The sequence below is a fragment of the Neopsephotus bourkii genome, unplaced genomic scaffold (genome assembly GCF_033783945.1).
Source record: "Neopsephotus bourkii isolate Nb327-2 ecotype Australia unplaced genomic scaffold, CSIRO-AGI_Nbou_v1 NB_845, whole genome shotgun sequence".
NCBI lineage: Eukaryota > Metazoa > Chordata > Aves > Psittaciformes > Psittacidae > Neopsephotus > Neopsephotus bourkii.
The window spans coordinates 3388011-3408966 of NW_026901341.1; the positions used below are offsets into that span (position 1 = coordinate 3388011).

Sequence of the window (20956 nt, forward strand, 5' to 3'; positions counted from 1 at the left end):
TTCTCCACCCCATGGAGCTCTGGTTTCCAGGTGTTTCCACATCTGATGGGCTTCCACCTTTTGACCACTTCCAGCAGTCAAGTCATCTTCCAAATCTCTTCTGTTCTGGCTTTGTTCCTCTGACCTGCCTCCTAGTGCTTCCCCACCTTTGGAGTGTAAACATGGGGCCCTTCTGTCTCTTTCTTTTCTCTGCTCCCATCCTTTTTGCATCTCATCCATGCCTGTTGCCACCAGTGCTAATTGCTCATCAACTGACGTTTTCCTGTCATCTGCCCTTCCTCACTTCTTTCCCTTTTTGGAGACTATAAGTTGTTAGTACAAGGCACCCCTAAAGATGAGGAATTTGGATTTGAGACCCTCTTCTGTGTATTGGCCACTTTTGGCTTGTCACGCCAGTAACACCTTCATGACTTTAATTCAACCATGTTTCTACAGCATTTAAATGATGTCTCCATCCTGGGTGTAGTGTCCAGGCACTGACAACTCCAAACAAACAAAATATTTATTATTTGTGACAATATTACTTATCCTGCTTTTTTATGTTGTCTTTTACACAGTACCCCTTATGAGCCAGATGTCTTGCTGCGGCTGGCTGTTCCCTAAGGGAGGATGTGCCAGGCTGGATGCCCAGGCTGTGTTTCTGCACAAGCAGATGAGGGCATGGCTCTCTATCATCCGCTGCACCTTAGCCTGCATTTGAATTTACATTGTTTAACTCCCTTTTTCTCCAAGCTGACCATAATCACCTTTTTCTTGCTATAAGAATGGAGTCAGTGCTGATCCCTACTGGGAGAGCTGTTGTGTGCCCTGTTATAAGCAGTAAAAAAAATAACCCAAATTTATGATGTTATATGCATACATATAGAAATATGCATTATTATTGTTTGTGATGCCCACTGCTTCACCATTTCTCTCTGCTGGAAATGTTCCCTCTGTTTGCTGAGACAGTGCCATCTCCGTCTGTGCTTTGCTGAGCGCATCCCTCCGAGCAGGGTGACAGGGTGGGGTGTCAGATCCAGACCCTGTCCCCAGTCCGATGGTACCAGCGTGGCGGCTGCCTGGCCTTGGTGGTGTCTCACTGGTGGCACCCTGGCAGAGTGTACAGGGATTGCACACACACCTCTTCAACATCTGTGTATGTATGTGCATATGTGTATATAGAATCATAGAATGGTTGGGGTTGGAAAGGACCTTAAGATCATCCAGTTCCAACTCCTGTTAGAAATAATACAAACCAGAATGTGTTTATATGCACAACTTTTTGCCAATAAGAAAGTGATCTTGCTTTAAATAATCGTAATACTGGTTATACCTTATATCATAGAATCATAGAATCATAGAATAGTTAGGGTTGGAAAGGACCTCAAGATCATCAAGTTCCAACCCCCCCTGCCGTGGTCAGGGACACCTCACACTAAACCATCTCACCCAAGGCCTTGTCCAACCTAGCCTTGAACACTGCCAGGGATGGAGCATTCACAACCTCCCTGGGCAACCCATTCCAATGCCTCACCACCCTAACAGGAAAGAATTTCCTCCTTATCCAATCTAAACTTCCCCTGTTTAAGTTTTAAGCCATCACCCCTTGTCCTGTCACTACAGTCCCTAATGAAGAGTCCCTCCCCAGCATCCTTATAGGCCCCCTATATAACCAAGAAAAAAGGTACGATATGTCGTATATATGACATATATATATGTAGATACATATATGTGGACATTATCTGCACATATATCTATACAGACAGCTCTCTCCACCATATATAGGTAATATAGGTGTCTATGTATAGGGGTATGCATATATACAGGGGTATGTATGTAAAGTGAGATATATACAGGGTGTATATAGGGGTATATGCATATATGTGGATATATAGACACCCCATCTACATCCCTATACGTATCTTCTAATATATAATGGGAAGATATGTATTTATAGGGGTGTGCCTGAATATATATGTGTATATATGCATATCTAGCCATATACACACCCCCAGTAAATAAATAAATGAATGAATAAACAGGTAAATAACTAACTGTACACCGCGGGGGACAGCCCTGTGCAGAAGCCCCCTCCCACCCCCAGTAATGTCGGTACCACCACTCCCCTCCTCCCGAAGGCCCCTCACTCCCGGCCTTCCTCCTCTTCTTCCTCCTCCTCCTCCTTCCCCGCCTCACCCGGCGCGGCCGAGGGCGGGTGTCACGGCCAGGAGGAGCAACGCCTTGCGACCTTGTTTGTCCCTGCACTGCCCCCATAGCCGCCCGCCGGCGCAGGCCGTTGCGGGGGGCGGGCGGCGGTTGCCGTAGAGACATGGCCTAGGCCGAGGGGGGGGCGGCCTGCGCTCGGCCCCGGCGGGCGGGGCGCGGGTCGGCGGCGAGGGCCAGGCCGGGCCGGGCGGGCCGGGGCGGGGCGAGGCGAGGCCGGACCGGCGGCGGCAGCTGGAGCAGGTGCAGGCCCGCGTGGCCCGGTAGGGATGAGCCATGGCTTCGGTGAAGGTGGCCGTGCGAGTGCGGCCCATGAACCGCAGGTGAGTGCGGCCCGGGCAGCTCCGTGTCCTACCTGCGCGGACGGTGACAGCCCTTGCAGCGGGGCAGGTTCGCGGCGAGCTCCGCCTGGACCTCAGGAGCTTCTCGGCGCTCCGGTGAGCGGCTCTGCGCGGGGGAGCGCTGCCGGCACCGCCGCTGCTCCCGGCGGGCTCGGGTGGAGCTGCCCCCCTTGTGCTGGGAGGTGTGGGGCTCGCCGGGGCTGTCAGTGTGCCGTAGTCTGGAGCATGGGTTTGGCTGAGCCCTTTATGGTGACAGAGAGGTTGTTTTGGGGAAGATGGGAAGCTGCTGAGGGGCAAGGGCCTGGCACGGGTGTACAGCCGGCTTCTGACTGTGAAGGCAAACTGCTTCATCTATAAACTGCAATCACTTATGCCTACTTGGAACAGAGAGGTTGTTATCGGGTTCGCTTGCAACACCAGAGTTTGTGGAGGAGACATTACGATGAAGGTTATTAGTAGGCAACCTCAAAGTATAAAAGAAGCAGTCTGCCTCATTTAGTATAGTGACAGGAGTTTACCACCCACCTCCTGAGCTGGGTCTGGGAATGAAACACTGTTTTCTTTGGTGAAAGAAGTGCATAATAGCCAACGATAACTTAACGATAGAGTTAAGTTTTGATGATATCATTTAAGAACCATATGCTAGGAAACAATCAAATTCTCCTGGCAGTGATCTGACTTCTCTTGTTCTGGAATGACATAGCCAGTTAAAAAGAAAAGTGTTCTAAAAGCATCAAGAACTAGTCAGGCTCCCACTGCTCCTTTCACTTGGTCTGATGCAGGTATACTAATAATAATTAACCAGGTTCTGAAATCAGTCAATTGATGCCTTTTTTTCAGTGTCTGTGGGGAAATAAACCTAACAAAAATAAAGTTGATGAAGGTAGGAAGGGGAAAATCTTGCAGGTTGGTTTCAAGTGGTTCAGGCAGTTTGATGGAGTTGAGTGGTTAGAGGTTAGGGTTGGTGAATAATCTCATCGTACCCTCCTGCTTCCTCCTGCTCCACCCCTGAGTTTGACCACATAGTTCTTACACATTTTTAAACTGATTCCATATAAACACTTGATTTTTCCTTCTCTGACAGCAGGTCTTCCAGGTATTGGTAAGACTTGGTATTTGTAGTGTGTTGGTAGTCTGGAGTTTTGTTTGTGGGTTAGAACTGTGATCTGGTGAGACAGAAGAGGGAGGGAAATGGAAAGCAGATGGCAGAAAAGGGCTGGTGATTGTGCTAGACCAACTGATAAAGTGTGAGTTAAAGTGTGCGAACGTCATGGTAAAAATGTACCACAATGACTCTACACCTTGAGCCTGTATTGCACATGGGAGGATAACTTGGATAGAGCTGGATCAGAGCATACCTAGAAAACTATGGAAATTGTGATGTGATGGAAAAGAGGGAGCCAAAGACCAGGGCAGGTGGAGGCCTGGTGTGGTCACAGCAGTAAAAAAGTGGTCTTTAACAGTGAGTATCTCTGCATAAACCTACTCTGAAAACCAGTAATCATCTGACTGTGGAAATAAGCATATTGGGTAGAGCCTGCCAGTTGAAGTTGTTAAAACCTTGCAGTTTATGGGATGGTGCTTGATGTTTATAAAATACCAGGAAGCTGGAATCAGTGTTATGGGAAGTTGCTTCTAAGTCTCGATCTTTTTCAGAGGTATGGTTGCTGTTTGGTGTGGTACCGGTACTGCAGTTTGGGAGCAGTGCTGGGGTCAGTGGTGCTCCTTTCCTTCAGTCAGTGCTGGACTCATGTGCTGTGTAGTGTAAAACGTCTTAATGTCTTCATCTTAAAGACTGTAAGATTTAGAGGGTTTAAGAGCTTTTCCTATTGCAGTAGTGAAGGTATGGTGAACCAAAGGCCAGGAGCAATAATCATATTTTGACTGTATCAGTTCCCCTTGTACATAGTGTAGTGTGAGGCGTTCCTGCCCATGGCAAGGGGGTTGGAACTAGATGATCTTATGGTCCTTTCCAACCCTAACCATTCTACGATTCTCTATCTTCTCTCAGCCATGCTTTCTTCCTCTTCATGGGTCACTGCAGCGTTTTACAGAGGAAAGGTCTTCCTTTCCAAGGAATTTTCCAGTTTAGATGTTTGTTCTGCAGCACTTGTTTTCAAAATCCTTAGCATGATCCTGTATAGAATTAAACTTAATTTTGTGTCTCTCTAAATTAGCTTTGGTTTGTTCAAAGCTTAATCATATAACACAGCTTATTCCATGAGTCATTTTTAATTAGAGAAGACAGAGTTAATGAATGGTTAATGGTAAGACTCCTGCATTATAGAGCAGTTGCACTGTGTGGTGTCATAGCCCTGCTAATTGTGTAATAAGTCATGAACATGCATCTTGGAATGAATCATGTGATAGGGAGGGGGTTATTGTTTAGGGAGGGGGTTATTGTTTAAGGATTACTTGCTGTTCCATTGCTTAGGTGACAAACCTTAGCTTTTTTTTTCCTGCTGTGATTTATTTTTAGTCTTCTTGTTCTCTGACTTGACCTGGAAGGAGTTTTTCATTTTGGTGCAGTTGTCAAAGCCCTTGACCGTTCGTAAAGTAGTTAACATCCCAAATCGTGTTACACAGAGGTTACACTAGAGATGTTTGACTATATCTCTGGATAACATAAGAGAAGTTATGTCTGATGGGCTTTACAGTTATGCTTTGAAACCAGTCATGAGCATGAACTTAGAAAATTCTTTTACTTGGCGAGTCTCTGTCTGTCCTTTGGTTTCCCCTGATTCAATGATGAATTGCAATGACAGCCTTTCAGTCTGTGCTTATGGTTTAATGTTTCTAGAAAGTGGCTAAAAACCTGCCAGCTGACAGAAGACTGTGTTTTCTTCATTGAGTATTAATCTGCAGAGAGGTGAGGTTGGGTGGTTGATGTATTTTGTTTGGGCAAGTTAATGGTTTTGGTCACCATTACTTCTAAGGTTCATTTTCCAAAACAGTCACTAGAAGAGTTCATTTGTTGTATTATCATTTGGAGGACTTTGCTGGAGAATCCTATATTTGGTCCCACAAAATGCAGTTTCTCATCAAGATGCTGTCATTCCTCAGCATGGTCATTTCCTGGGCAAAATGATGGGATTATAGAGAAGTGTAATCAGCTTTGAGGCACCTTCGTGATCACTTACTCAATAGATGACTTCAGGTTACTGGTTACTAGTCACTGTCTTCTGTATAGCGTGAGATATTTGGGGTCCTGTTAAGCCTAACCCAGTTCTGGCTCTCTGGTTTTTGCACTGCATCTGCACCATTGAAATAAATACATTGGTTTGTGTTCATCTGTTCAGAGTCTTAAGAAGAATGAGGGAGTAATTTTTTCTTCTATTTTATGTCATGTTTTCTCTGCATGAAAACTAGAATTCAATTAGTGTTCAGGAAAAGCATTTTTATACTTGTTTTGTCAATTAGGTAAAAGCATCTAACGTATGCTAAATAAGAAAAAATGTTTTGATATTTAATGAAGGAAACATTAACTTGATTCTTTCAGATACTATCACTAATTCTTGTGCCCCTTCATTTCTTACACCTGATTACTCTGTTCTACTTGGCTTTTAATTCACAAAGTAATAAAGGAAAACAAGCTTTTTTCTGTTTTTGTTTTTTTTTTTTTTAGCCTTTTAAATTTGTTTCTTGTGTTTGCATAGTATTTAACTGGTTGAACAAATGCTATGCTGTCCTCACCTGCAGAGGATGCAGCTGGCATCAGAACGTGGGTTTGCACTGCAGTAAATTCTCATTCCCTGTGCTTATCCAGTGCTCTTTCTGGTTCTGTTTATTTAAATGAGCTGTGTAGACTTTCTTATAGCTCTGTTCTTATTTCCAATAAAATGAAACCAAAATTCCTATTTGGTTTAAGTTTTAAGTGATCGATTTTTAACCCTGTGTGCACACACTCCTTAGATTCACTCTCGAAACAGAAGTGACTGATGGGGCTGGCAGAAACTTGTGTCTGTGGCTGTAGTGCTTTATGTGGTTACACAGTTATTCACAGTTACCACATAAAGGTTAACAGCTTTTATGTTTGATAGTGGGGAGATAGAGGAAAATATGTTTTATTGCTTAGACAAGGCTTTTGTGTGACTCTGGGATTTGTTTGGATTAAAAGTCATGCCAATGCTTTAATCCACAAATACACTCTGTGATTATTCATTAGATGTAAGGCTAGCTCTCTTGGTTTTACATTAATACACTTCTCAGTTATGCTCATAAGTCTAAGTAACCCCTCTGTGTGCAGAGTTGGTGTCAGAGGACCTGAGGGAAATTAGGACCAACATTACATGATTTTCAAAAATAACTGCTTGCACAATCCAGGCCTCAGTATCAACAGCAGAGTTTTCAACAGCTCAAATGAATATGGTGATGCAAAGGACAGGGATATAAAATAAGCTGTTTCATTTTACAAGGAACATGTGACTAGATTGTTTTTATAGCAGCAGAAAGAGATAAACAAGTAAACAGTAAAGATCCAGCTGGAGTCTTCCTTTCCATTCAGGATGTTTACAAGTGATTTAGGTAGGGGCTTACTGGGAGTATAAAAATTATAATTAACTATCCATGCTTTTTCGAATTGACAAGAGAAGCAAGAGACATATGTGGATATTATATTATGGAATTTCTGATGCAGGGAAGAGGGGAATGAATTGCTGGCTCATGATGAATTGCTGTGTCTAAAATATAGATTACTGTGTATATTTTTCATTTTCATGAATTTATAGAGTGTTTTCGCAGAATGTGTATAACATCAGGGTAACACAGGTAGAGTAAGAAAAGATGCAGTGATTACAAGCAAGGACACCCGTAGTTAAATCTCATATTTGTCTCTGAAGTGCATGATGAAATTTTTGTGGCATCTGTTTCTGAGCACTGGTTGTAGCTTTTAAGCAGCATCCAGAGTGATAGCAGAAAGATAACCCAGAGCTTAAATATGGCCAAGTGTTGCAATACTGTCACTTTCTCAACTACAGTACCGATGAGGATAAGCCATTTATTAGCAAGCTGAGTTTGCTGTTTTTTATGTTAACTGTTTGAAGTTCCTGTTTTCATAATGGTGCTTGTTATTTGCTTTATAATCAATACAATTTCCTTATGAGAAGTTGAAAGACCTGTAAGGATAGGTGAGGCTCTGACGTGCCAGGGGTGAGCGTACCTCTCTCTTGCCTTTTCCTTTATCTTGGTGAGTGGGTGAGTCTGAATCAAATAAAAATCTACTTTGATGCTGGGTTGGCAAGATAAGCTAACTGTTCTGAATGTGGCTTTTTCACCTTGCCATATTTTGGGTCCAGAACCTTGAACCCATATAATGACCTCCCTTTGGAGGTCATTTCCCTTTGGAGAAGTGTTTAGAGCAGGTGCACCTTTCTCCCTGGAAGCAAGCTATACATATGTGTATATACAAGAACCTTCATACTTTCATCAGTGTGTTAGCATTGGATCAGACCATGAAGGTGTAGGCTCTGATCCAAATTCCTGGATTGTATAAAGTTGATACTAAGAGAACTTGAAGTCTGATGTGAAAGTGTTTTTAGTTATGTAAGGTGCGCTAAGAAATGGTTTTATTTTCTATCTCTCACATCTCTTCAAAAGGAGCAAACAGTAGAAAGAGTTTTTATTCTACAATATGGTCATGCACACCTTCTCAGGAGAGGCCCTTTAGTATAGGGAGGACCAGAGAAGTGAGCATGAGGATGCACACACTACCTCCCTTTAATAATCACTGCCTTTTGTGTGACCTGAGTGAGGATGTGCTTTAACAGATGGATTATAGTTGGCAGTGGCTTGGTGATACCCAGGGAGCATGGCTAGGTTCTTGCGTGGGCTGTTTCACTCATTTGGCCTTGGCAGCACAGTGAGGCTGCCAGACATGAGAGAGCACACTTGCTTGTTCAGTTGTGAGAAAGAAGTGTAGAATCTGATCTGTGTTTCCCTATAAGTAAAATGAAGTTATTGTTGTATGGCTATGTGTTTAAGGTGTAGGATTTTGAGAGAGAAGACAGGAGAGGTGGATGGGCGGCATGCGTGTGCCTGTTCTAAAGGAGCTGTTCTTGACCAGCATGGAGGAGGGATCTGCTTGTTCAGCATAGCAAGAATGTGTGTTCTGTTAGCACGGGTACCAACAATAAATTGTGACCTAAACATTTGTAAGTATGGAAAAATACCCTCAAAAATCTCAGTGGTGGTAGATGTGGCTGATGTTGTAGTTCTGAAGGATGCAATTGAGCTAGCAGTGTTTGCTAGGAAACACAGGTACTATGTATTGTGAGGCTCCTCTAAATGATATCTACATTGATCATATATGTAAGAAAGGGATGTAGTAGGCTATGTTATAAGGCTGCAAGTAGACCATTTAAAAATTAAGAAAAGGCTGGAGAACCTGTTGCTGAAGTAAATGAAGTAGAAGTGACAGCTTGCTCACAGCAGAGCGTTGACTCAAACTTATAATGAATAGGAAAGGAGAAAGGAAAATAAAACAGAGAAGAGCCTTGCAGACTTACAGAAAAGTCTTGGTTGTCAGTGGCAAGAATAAGTAAGAGGGGATGTAAGTCTTATAATCAGTATAGTGGCATGGGAGGTGGTTGGGTTTTAAGGTTTTTTTGGCATAAGGGTAATGAGTGGTAGATAAATAGTCCTGGCCTGGCTACATGGAAGATGCAGCAGCCATGGGGTGGGGGTGAAAAAATGCCAAAGTTATTTTACTCAGTAGTTTAAGAAGAACATCGCAAATGTAAAGCAGAACAGTTGCTCTCATGAAGAGTTTAAGTTGCAGATGGTCTAGCTATGTGTTTCTTAAGGGGTGGTAAAATGCTGTATTGGACAGCTGTGTTAAGGAGTGGTGTCTAATGCAAGTATGGCCTTTGCTAAAATGAGAAGTTAAAGGCAAAATAGAGAATCCAACACCAAGGCTGATGGATGGCTGGCAGTTTGGATGCCACAGGTCAGGATGTTCTAGAAAAACTTGTTGGCCTCTCCTTAGCCTTTTCCACAATAGCAAATGTCAGTAGTGCTGAAGCAAACTGAAACTTCAGGGTACAAGCAGTAGAGAATGTCGGCACTCTCAGGTGGCTTTTTTCTCCTGCGTTTCACACCTGTGCTAAACTGTGTGGTCTTTGGACATCAGTGGTTTGTTTTTCTCCTTTTGTTCTGCCATTTTCCTCTGTGGTTAATCTTTGCAGTTTTTCTGCTTAAAACTGATGAATTTGAACTTAGAAGCGTGCTACAATCACAGTGCCGTTCTTGTTCACAAATACATTGTTGAGCTGAACACTGAAGCTGTGGCTTGTGTTTCCTCCATCAAGCCCCTTAGTCAATATCTTCTAAAGTTCTGTTTCTGGAACATCATTATCTGAATTATGTTGAAAAAATATCAAGAAAAATTGTGGGAATCATTGGTTAAAAAAAAATACATGTGCAGTCTGTGTTACAACTACTGGAATAGATTAGGAGATACAAATGTTGAAATATTTATGGGGCTTAAATGCTGAAAAGAGGAGTTAAATATTTAGTTATTGCTCCTCCATAACGTCTTGGAAGTAATGGGATGAAGCTTATAATGAATCAGCTTAAATGTGTCTAAGGAATTAGTAGAAATGAGATAGTGCAGGTTGTGGAAAAGTCTTCCCCAGGGAAATGAAAACCCAGGCAGTTGGGAAGAGCTAATGTGCTTGAAGAAGCAGCTCATTACAGGAAACAATCTGGCTTGAGTGGGAAGGTGAGACCAGGTCTGGGTGAGTTTTAAGTAGCTCCTGCACTTGTGGTTCTAGCTCTGACTTCCTCTGTTGTGGTTTTTGCACAGCTTTATACACAGGAAAGAGAATAAACAGGGTATGCAGCAGGATCTTGCCATTTTCATGTACCAAGCAAGGTGTAACAGGGAGAGAGAGTCCCACCAGCTTTATTCTTGTCTTGATGAGCAGCAGATCTTGGAGCAGACTTGACTGCTGCAGAAGGAGCTCTAAGGAGTTTCAGCAATGTGTACTGGGTTAACTGAAGAGTTAATGGGTGGGACTGGCAGAGCTCAGGAAGCCCACATATAGCTTCAGTTTACATGTGCTTATTTTTCTGTCCTTTTTAGTGCTTTCATGCAAATGCTTCAAAAGTTTTTCAGGCCTGTGGGATCTGTCACAATCACTACCTTGTTTTGTCTGTCCTCCTCCCTAGTGTTGAAGAACAAAGACCTTCCAGTGCCAGTGGGGCCAGAGCACAGTGGCAGTGTGGGTATGTGTGGGGCAGCATAATTAAACTGGCCACATTTACAGTTTCTAATTCCCCAAACTGTACAGTCTTAACCATTTAGACTTAAAAACCTAGCTTTTAATAGCGTTTCCTGGTTCTTTTATTTCAGTATTATCAAATACATTGTCAGGTTACCTTGGCATGTTACGTCACGAAAATGATGAACTAGAAAATACTTTTAAACTCAGCTTTTTGTTGAGAGCTCCCAGAAACCAGCAGAGAAAAAAAGTAATGAGTTTCTTTGTATAGTAGCTTTCCTGCTGAAATGATGTGAGAGGAAGGTGAGCCTGTTGGTTTCTCAGGCTTTGTTTATTTGAAATTAAGACCAGTTTGAAATAAATGGGATTAGCACTCAGCTGTTTTAACCTAACTGAGCTCTTGGACTTGAAGACTCTTGAAGGTCTGAGTATCTGAAAGCAGGTATTGTTGGTAAGAACAGCTGACTGAATTGAAGAGCAAAGTCCTCTGTTTTGCAGTAGCTATGAACACAAAGCCAGGGTTATTTATTGAGAGAGGGTTTTTCAGAGTTATCTAACAGAAAAAGGGCGTACATGGCACTCAGTATCTTAATTGCTGATGAGCAGAAGCTCCTATTGTTGAAGACTCAGACACTTCAAATAGTGCCTTTATGAAGACTCTTCTTCAAAGAGTTTATATGGTGAATAAAAAGCAATAGAGAGATAAAGAAACTTGGAGTATACCCATCATTTTTTTCTGTATACTTATATATTTGAAAGATACTTGTACTTAGGTAACTGAGGTAGTTTGTTGTTCAGTCCAGATGGCTCCTATGTGTTTCAATAGAGGAAAAGGGTGACAGAACAGCAGCCTTATGAGGGGATAATAGATCTGTGAGGTCAGGCACAATTCTTTTTTTCCCTGTGTTTCTAATTTTGAGTACCTCGTGCCCCAAAAGACAAAGAAACTGCGGGTAAACAGTGCGATTCCTTTGAGTTGTACTTTGCTGTACACAGGATGTTAAGTCAATGCTATCTTTATGACTTGCGATAGCAGGAGTAAAAGAACAGATCAGAAGAAACAAGATATTAAAATACATGTGAAGTAAAATCCAGGAGTCTTAGAGAAGCCTTATAGCATCGTGATAGTTACAACAACGCTCCAGGCTGTAATTCAGATCAACTTGGTCATATCTGAAGCTGTATTTTCTGTTGCTTCTGCCAAAGATGGGCATATGCTACATTAAAGGCCAATATCAGAAATGTGTAAGAGGGGGATCACATAAGTATCTTAAAACTTAGCTATGCAGGACAAGTTCCTGTTGGTAAGACCCTTACTGAGTCTGGTTCAATGCTCCATCTGTGCAGGTGAAGCAGAAAAGTCCCTGTTGAGGTGGTCTGCTCACTGAAGAGTAAATATTTTTCAGGTTATTATGCATGGATGATACAGTAGCTTTTTAAAGTTAGCTGTTGCTGAGGGGTTTAAAATTGCCTTAGGTGGCTGCCCACCATCCTGATCTGAGCTGTTGGGAGGTGAAGTCTACCTATAATATTGTTAAAGGTGCAAATTTAAAAAGCAGGTCAAGTACATGGTTTAATGTAGTGACCAGTGTGTATGTGTTACTATGGGTGTGCATAGTTTCCCCCCCCCCGCAAAAGCTAGATATCATTTGACAGAAGGTAGTACAAGGACACCCTTGTTTATTTTCCAGCAAAGCCTTATTGCTGTAGATTAAACTGCTGCCTTTCAGTATTGTAGGTAAAGGCATTTAATCTAGGTTGTCCTTCATATGTATGTCCTTCATATGATATGGTTTAGAGCGAGGTGTCCCTGCCCATGGCAGGGCGGTTGGAACTTGGTGATCTTAAGGTCCTTTCCAACCCTAACTATTCTATAATTCTGTGATTCTATGATATAAGAACTGAGGTGTCCGTGCTGGTATATAAATTTAGGGAATATTTCTGATGAGATGTACAAGATTTTCCCTTGTTTCTGCATTCTCTGTCACTGGATTTATTATTCTGGTTTCAGCTGCACTACAAAGGAAGCTCTGGGAGTAGCAGAATCTCCCATTTAACTGTATGACAAAAGGCAATGTGGGTATCATTATAAGTCTGCATTAGAAAATCAGTAAGATTACATTTATCACAGCAAACCTTATTCCCACACAAAAATGTGCTTTACAGCATGACTCTCTCTTAAAGTACCAATTATGTGCACAGTTTCTTTCTCTCTCTCAGACACAATCACAGTCGTATCCATAGAAAGCTGTTTCTTTTCTCTTCAGTCCCTAGGATGTTTTTCTGCTGTTTTCTTGTCTGTCTTCTTGAGGTGAAACTTGGGAGATGGCATAGCCCGTCTGTCAGCCCATCCAGCCTCATCTGGCAGCTTTGAATCTGTTGGCCGATGTCAGCCAGGTTTGACAGCTTATAGGGGCCTCGATGATAATGAAGATGTTGTTCGGAGAAATGGGTGGCTGTAAAAGAGCCTGCAGAGCTCCCCTGAGAGAGGGGGAGGCTGCAGCCCTTATCAGCTATCAGAGGATCCATGTAGGAACCTTCCCTCAAACCGAGACTGAAGGACATCTGATTGCAGTTGTGCTGCTTGATTTACAGTGTGTAGTTGTAACTTTTAGACTAATTAGTGTAAACATGGCCTCAGTCATTTATTTATGGGCTTGTAGCTGTATCAGTCAACAGCAACAGGCACTCTGAGCTCAGGATATGCTGGGCAATCACCCTGCTGTGCAGACAACTGTGATTTTTATACAGTGTGATCATGTAGTGCAAGTGACTCAAACCACAGTGGATTCTCAGAATCTTGTGTTAAAATTGGATTGTTTGACTTGTTCTTGTTTTAGGTCTCAGCCAACGTTACATTGAAACTACTTGTAATTGGTATTTATGGAAAAAATGACTTTAACCCAAAGGATAATGAATATGTTTTACATACGAATCACCAGATTTATGTTTTTAACTGCAGCTAGATATGGAATCACATTTAAAAATAGTGTACTTTATACAAAATGAATTGGTAAGCACTGAAGAAGTTAAAAAACAAACTCCAAAGCACAAAACTAGAGAAAAACCTTTGGATAGGAAGGAGAATTTGTGTGATATTTCACATTGCACCAACTTTACTTTTCTTGTTGTTATAGAAAGTAACAAAGAATTTCTTGTGTAGGAGAATTTTCGTTTGACTTCTTAAAGCATATGTTTGAACTGAGTGTTCTTCTTTCAAGAGTTACTCGGACAAAGGAGGTGTCCCTGGTCAATGGGACACTGGGGCAAAGGTACAGTTAGTATGTTACCGCGCTACAAGAAAACACCAAATTCCTTCTCTGACACACTTTGTGCTTATTTTTCAGTTAAATCTACCTTGAATTCTCCTGGTCATTAAGCAGCCCTTATGCTTTCATTTTGTGACCCCAGAAATACACCTGGGTAGTGAACAAGCAGAGTGATAAAACAGGAAATCTGTAACATTGTGCTTAAAATGTGAACAAAAGAAGTAACAGGCACTTTGCTGAAAAGAAAAGCCATTGAGCATGGTTGAGTTGCTTTTACAAGTGCTCAAGCTATGTTTTTGAGTAGCTGAAAAGCAAAATCACACATCTGCTCTTCAGTATAATCCTTTTCCCATAGAAGGTCCATTAGATGTCTACAGTGAAGTGAATTTCCAAGAGTATGTTTTACAGACCCATTTTCTGCTTTGATGCAGAGGTGCTCTGCAGGCAGTTCAGGTGGTGCCTGTGTCCTTGTCTGTCCATCCTGGGAGGTTTGCTGAAGTGGTCTTTTGAAACACTGTTTGTGAAAACTGCACTTTCTCTCCTGTCCGTCTTGGTTTCTCCCTCCTGTGCCCCAGATGAAGTATGTCTCATTCTTTGTGTTCTATTCCTAGTCGTGTCTGACAGGTATTATGATAGTCACAACTGATTCCCATAGTACCAAATTAATGGAAAACATAATATGATGATTTTCTAATGGGATAAGCTATAATGAAGGCTCTAGTGTCTGGACAATTCAAAATGGATTAATAAAAAACCACTTGTTAAATAACTGAACCTTCCATTGGAGGACCTTAAAGGAAGGAATTAAAGATGAACATGGCAAAAGACCAAACACATCTTAATAGGGATTTTTCTAAAGCTTCCCTTGTTAATTTATATTTGAGCTTTTCTGTGCTCTTCTCCCTTTCTCTCTGTGGGAGGATCTTCAGAAAGTCTTGTGGAGGACTGGGTAAGTAACATAAAGAGCAGGGCTCATTGAAAGTTGCCTTGAAATCTGGAGGTGCTACCAAAATTTGGCTGCCATTGGTTTTGACTAGATGCCCATGGAGGTGCAAAAACTGCCCTGGTCTTTGCCCTGAAAATAGGGAATATAAGGGAAGGAGAGAAAGAAACTTGACGCAGAGATATCTGTATTGGAGCTTCTTCCATGAAGCTGCTGTGTGTTAATACAACTGCAGAATCCTCTTCAATCTGGGGGACCCACATGCCCATTGTGATGAAGATAAGTAATTGTAACTTTGCGTAAGTAAGCCATTTTCAAGTTGTCCCATTACAAGACAAAGACACTAGTTCTTTTAAGCCTGTCTTGGTACTAATGTTGGTGTTATTTATGTTAAAATAAAGTGTCAGTATTATTCAAAGTAGGTTTTCAAGTTTTTTTCCCCTTTTTAAAATTTTCTTCTTTCCCCTCTCCTTCTTGAAATTAGTTGCTGTGTGACTGTCTGAATTTAGCAATAGTAGAGAGTTAACAAGAGCAGTGAGCTCATTGTTTCCTGGTGTCTGTGCCAAGAAACTTGCCTGTTTGATCACTTTGTGGCTTGGTTAGAGGCCACAGGATCACGGGTTATGAGCTTCCTTCCCTTGTGATCCTGGAACTCCACGTGGTATATGAAACAGCAGCGAGAACAGCCTGGAGGCTGTCCCTGAACACTGCTGTGTGAGCAGATTGGGCCTGGGAGGGAAGCAATGTTTCTTAAATCATGAAAACATTAATTGTGAACTTGTTTTGGCAGCCGGCCCCTTTATGTTGCTTTGTGATGAGGGAGGGGGCTGGAACTTGCAGGGGCAAGTGGGGCTTGTCTCTGGGCTGAGGTAGGGCTTAGTGGTTCCTATGGATGCTGGAGGAGCAGTTTGTTGCAGTAGGGTTCTGCTAGCTCTGAAAGGCCTCAGGAGGGTACCCAGTGCTGCAAGAGAGCTCTTTACAGCCTGAATCTTTGCTTAAGGTGGAGCTTGAAAGGGATTCAGCCCTTGCTGAACTGCATTGAGTGAGTGCCTGGAAATAACTGGCCTCATGCAGGCAACTACTTTTTTATGGGATCCTCTTAAGCCCTTTATGTGTACATTATACTTAGCTGTCTCATTAAAATGAAGCTTTAGCACTTGAGTCCTGTTAATTCCTTTCACTTTTCTCAGGTTGGCTTATTCATTCTGATCATTGTACTCCAGTTTCAGATTGTCCTCTCCCTATTCCTTTCCCTACAAAAAAAACAAAATTCTATTCATAAGGTTTTTTTTTATTGGCTGGTGTCTCACAAGGGCTTTCTCCCTCCCCCCACCCCTTTTGTTCTATTTTTTACTTTTAAATCCTTATTTAATAGTATTTAGTAATATTATCAGTGTTATCTCCCAAAGTGATGACTCTAGGCTTCTCAGTTCATATACGGGTGTTAGACTTAAAACATTTTGTATCAGTTTTTGATTATTTAGTAGCTTTAGGTTTTATAGCATGGAGAGCTGGCTATGTCTGGGAAAGAAAACACTGACATATGGTATTGTTTCCCCTCATACCCGTCAAGCATGAAGAAATCAAGACAAAAAAAGCAGTAATTCTGACTCAAACTTCAACCTGTTGAGAGTCGTCCCAAACTTTCTAGAGGAAGTAGGTTAGAAATTAACATTTGAAACACATTTTGTAGTGAGATAGACCATTTAATTGGACCACATTACCTATTACACCTTTGCTGAGCATATAGTTACAGGTAGGTAGACACTATTGAGGAAGCAGGATGAATAGTAGCCATCTACAGGCTGTGTTACTGCGATGCCAGAATCTATTTCCTACTTAAAAATATCATTGAAAACTTCTTCTCCATTACTGTATCTGTTACCCATAGCTGTATGTTAGGATTTCAGTCTCTTAAGTGTAAAACCTAGTAAAAGCTAATAAGGGTGACATGGAAGTGTCTAAGAGGCATCTCTTAAGGCATGACTCTGATTTTTTTTATGGTAAATCTAAATTCAGACATAGAATTAATGGTCAAATCATTACAGTTAACTATTTTATTAGCTTAAAAATAATGTATTGATATTTGATAGGAAGAAGTTTCTCACTGTGAGGGTGGTGAGACACTGGCACAGGTTGCCCAGAGGAGCTTTGTCTGCCCCATCCCCAGCAGTGTTCAAGGCCATGTTGGATGGGGCTTGGAGCAACCTGCTGTAGTGGAAGGTGTCCCTGCCTTTAGCAGGGGAGTTGGAGCTAGGTGATCTTTAAGGTCTCTTCCAACCCAAACCATTCTATAATTCCATGATATTTAAATAAGCACTTTTATTTGCCTAATCTTTATTCATTAAAGTAGTTTTTAAAATGGATTTTGCTTTTCTTTAGCATTTCTACTGGAAAACAGTGTGAATAGAGGATAGGTGCACAGTCACAGTATAGAGCTGGGTGATCTAGTGCACCACAAGGAAGAAAATGTCATGCTAAAATCCTGAATGTGGGTCTCCTAGTACTAGGAAGTTTCTCCTTTTCATTTTTGGTTGGTGCAAGCAGATATCCAATAATCACTGAGATACTGTGCAATATGGTAGAGCAGCACTTTATCGCTTTAAAGCCCTCTCCTCTCCTTCACAGCAGTCAGGCACACCAGTTTGTTGGGTGACTTAGCAGATGGTTTTTGAACAGGCATGTGTGTTAGCATTTGGGGAGCAAGGTTTTGTGTGATGTGTGTAGTAGTCCTCCTCTTCTGGCTCTTTTTTCCTGTGCATTTTTTTCATAACACAGGAGATGTTATGCTGAAGGTATTACTCTTATAACTATAATGAAATCCCATCTCTAGCAAGCAAGTTGGTATGTGCTCGTTTTAGACACTAAGCTTTTTTTATGAGAGTTTTGAAAACAGACACAACTGATGGGAAATAGATTTGAGTGCATGAAAACACTGCTGCACAGCTGGACTTCTTCCTGGAATCCCTGTGTTCTGGGAAGCAGCAAACCTGTGTAGCACTCCCTTGGTAGCAGAGTCCTCTCCTGCACTGCTATGATACAGCACTGCTCAAAAAATACGTTCAGTGCCTCATTTCTAAGAGAGTTTTAAAATACTCTTTTGTGGTTTCAATGTTTAGTCCCTGTTACCTACGCTGTATGGGTAAATGGGAACTCCTGCTGCAAGGCTGGTGGTAAGAGGCTGGGGTGTATCTTGCAACATTCTCTTTCGCAGTTCCTTAGAGCCACATAATTGACTTCATTGGGCTTTGGATCAGAGTACGTCAAATTAAGAACAAACCATGTAACTGACTTGCAGAGTCAAACTTCTGAAGCAGGTTTCCCCAAGCTGCTGCTCTGTTTCTAGTTGAAGGGATTTGGAGACAAGCCCAAGTACTTCAATTATATCCCATAGCAATACATAAACATTGGTCACGACAATCAGGAAAATGAAATAAAAATGAATTCACTTGATAGTTGGCTGTGTCAAGCAACCTGTCAAGTGGAAATGTGACTGTGGATGTTTGTGATGTTTGTTTTAACATATTCAAGTCTCTCTAATTTTTTTTTGTTTTGTTTAGGGAGAAAGACCTTAATGCAAAGTTTATTATTTCAATGGAAAAAAACAAAACGACAATCACTAACTTAAAGGTGAGTAAACACAATTTATAGAAGGAAGCCCGAACTGAATGGCTGCCAAAATAAGACTGGACTAAAGAGTGGTCCTCACTGTACCATGAAGAACAGTCCTTAGCTCTTAAAGTACAGCGTTGAAGTAATTCTTCAGGGAAGCAGGTTAAAGTGTTAACTTGCTGTACTGGAGTTTTCTGAAAACCACTCTGTAGGCTGTATCTTGGAGGTTTTTCTAAGGTTTATCACTCCGGTCATTACTTAGCTGGAAGATGAAAGCCAACAATAGAAGACAGGTACACGCCTGGTAGCTATTAAACCTTTGCTTTATGTGTAGAATTCTTGAATTCCCATGATAACGAAGTAAACCCAAAGTACCCATCACTTGCTATCATATTTTGATGGTATATTTTAACATTTCTGTCAGCAAGGGAAATCATGCACAGCAAATAGATTTTTGCAGGATGGTTTCCAATGACAAATATGTGAAAATGGGTTTCGGTGTGTAGTTTGTTTAGATTGATTCAGATTGCAGTGCATATTGCTGAAATATAGTGCTAGTTGTCATGTCTTGAGCATGAGGATAACCTTAAGCAGCATGTAAGTAATACCATTTTAATTATGGCTCCACGATGAAATCCTGTTTACAGTGCAAAGGTCTTTCTGGCTCCTATTAATTATATGCATAGAGTAATCCTTTATTGTAATCTGAATTGCACACACAAGACTGATTTAACTGAACATAAGTATGGTGACAAAAATGTACTGTGGCGTTAGGAGCAGTAAGCTTAAATCCAAGTAATTCCTGCTGTGCTGTCCTGTGACGTGACTATCCTTTATGATGAAGTGTATCTGTTGTTAATTTTTTCACTGTGGGAATAATAGGCTAACCTGTCATTGTACAGGTTTCTAAGTGTGTATAGCCTTCTGTTAAATTTGCTTTCTGATTATCTATTGTAAAATGTTTCTAGATACTTCATTAGGATGTACTGTACCAGCTCTTTTTCTTTATTTTTTAAATAGGTGCCAGAGGGTGGTACTGGAGATACAGGACGAGAAAGAACTAAGACATTTACCTATGATTTTTCCTATTTCTCAGCAGACAGTAAAAGTCCCAGCTTTGTTTGTCAAGAAATGGTAGGATTTCTGAATGTTTATAATTGATTTTTTTCCCTCCTTTTCTTTTTCTTTGGCTTGAAAGCGGTCTTTGAAACGTCCTTCCCTTGGAAGTGCTTCTTGTATAATTTAGAAAATCCCTAGGTACCTGAGAATTTGAATTCTGCTTTGTTTTCTTTTCTTTCGAGCTTATCTAACATGAAGTGCTGTGTTTTCTAGTACAGCAGGTTAAATGCCTTCTTTCTAGTTTTCTTGTTTGATTTGGCTTGTAAGGTCAAGTTAGAAGAATTCTCTGAGCACTAAATTTGCTTTTGAAAAGCTTTTTTGAAAGAAATCACTTTTGAGAAACGAGGCTATATCTTTAATTCACTTCAAAACATTTTTATTGTCTAGTAGGAGTGGGTTTTTTTTTGTCCAAAAGTCCTGGTGTACATTGAAGATTGTGCAGTCTCCTCCTTTGAGTATTCAGTTTAGGGAAGGGCAAACCTGCTTTTCTTCCTGCACACTCAGAAAATCAAACTCAGAGCTATAGGCATTGTTCAGGTGAACAGATAGACCCTCCCTGACCTTGCATTTCATGTGAACATTGAACCTTTTTTTGCTACTTCATATTTCCAAATAAATTTATTGAGTAAAATTCAAGTGTTTCGTGATTGTTACCTTGTTTTTTTGTTTTTTGGAACTTGGGATGCTTTAAGCTTCAAGTGAGAATGGTTTTTTTTCCCCTTAAAATAATGCAAGGCTTTGAATATGCTGTAAGGCAGTTGGATATATACCAGATGTGCTCTGTATGCTCGCAAATCGGGGAGACTGGTATCGCTAATCCTAAAAAGCCTCAGATTTAAAACTAACAGTAATAAGCAATAAATTAAAGCTATTTTAAAATATTTATGAGAAGAACAAGCTTTGCCATTATATATAATGGGTATAGTTGTTTGATAGGGAATTTCTACTTGAAATTTCTATTTAACCATCAGTGTAAGCATTAAGTTCTCTTTTTTCCTGAAAGTGTCTTTTTTAGTTCACTGAGTTATCGGTTAGAATTGAATCAAAAAAATTGATCATGTATATTCTTAAACTTTCTGGATTGTTAATTCTTGACGATGTTCTTACAAGTAGCACTGGTTTTGCTGTATTGTCTGAAATGTCAAGAATTACGCATTTATTGGGGCATTGATGTAGAAATATCATAATTCGAGAAGCAGAGTATTTGAGTGCAATGATTGGAACCCTTGTTTCTTGTGGATGCTTTTAAGC

At 41.0% G+C, this 20956-nt stretch overlaps 1 protein-coding gene across 8 annotated transcripts in view; it reads left to right on the forward strand.

Moving 5' to 3' along the window:
* The first annotated feature begins 2393 nt into the window (after positions 1–2393).
* KIF16B (kinesin family member 16B) overlaps positions 2394–20956 on the forward strand; it is a 141035-nt gene continuing 122472 nt past the window's right edge. For all 8 annotated transcript variants that reach the window (XR_009725888.1, XM_061356269.1, XM_061356271.1 and 5 more), the window contains exons 1-3: positions 2394–2525; positions 18535–18604; positions 19607–19720. Coding sequence is in view for 7 of the 8 variants with exons in the window: in XM_061356269.1 (XP_061212253.1) it covers positions 2479–2525; positions 18535–18604; positions 19607–19720 (231 nt within the window). In the remaining variant the exon portion in view is untranslated. The remainder of the gene's footprint in view (positions 2526–18534; positions 18605–19606; positions 19721–20956) is intronic.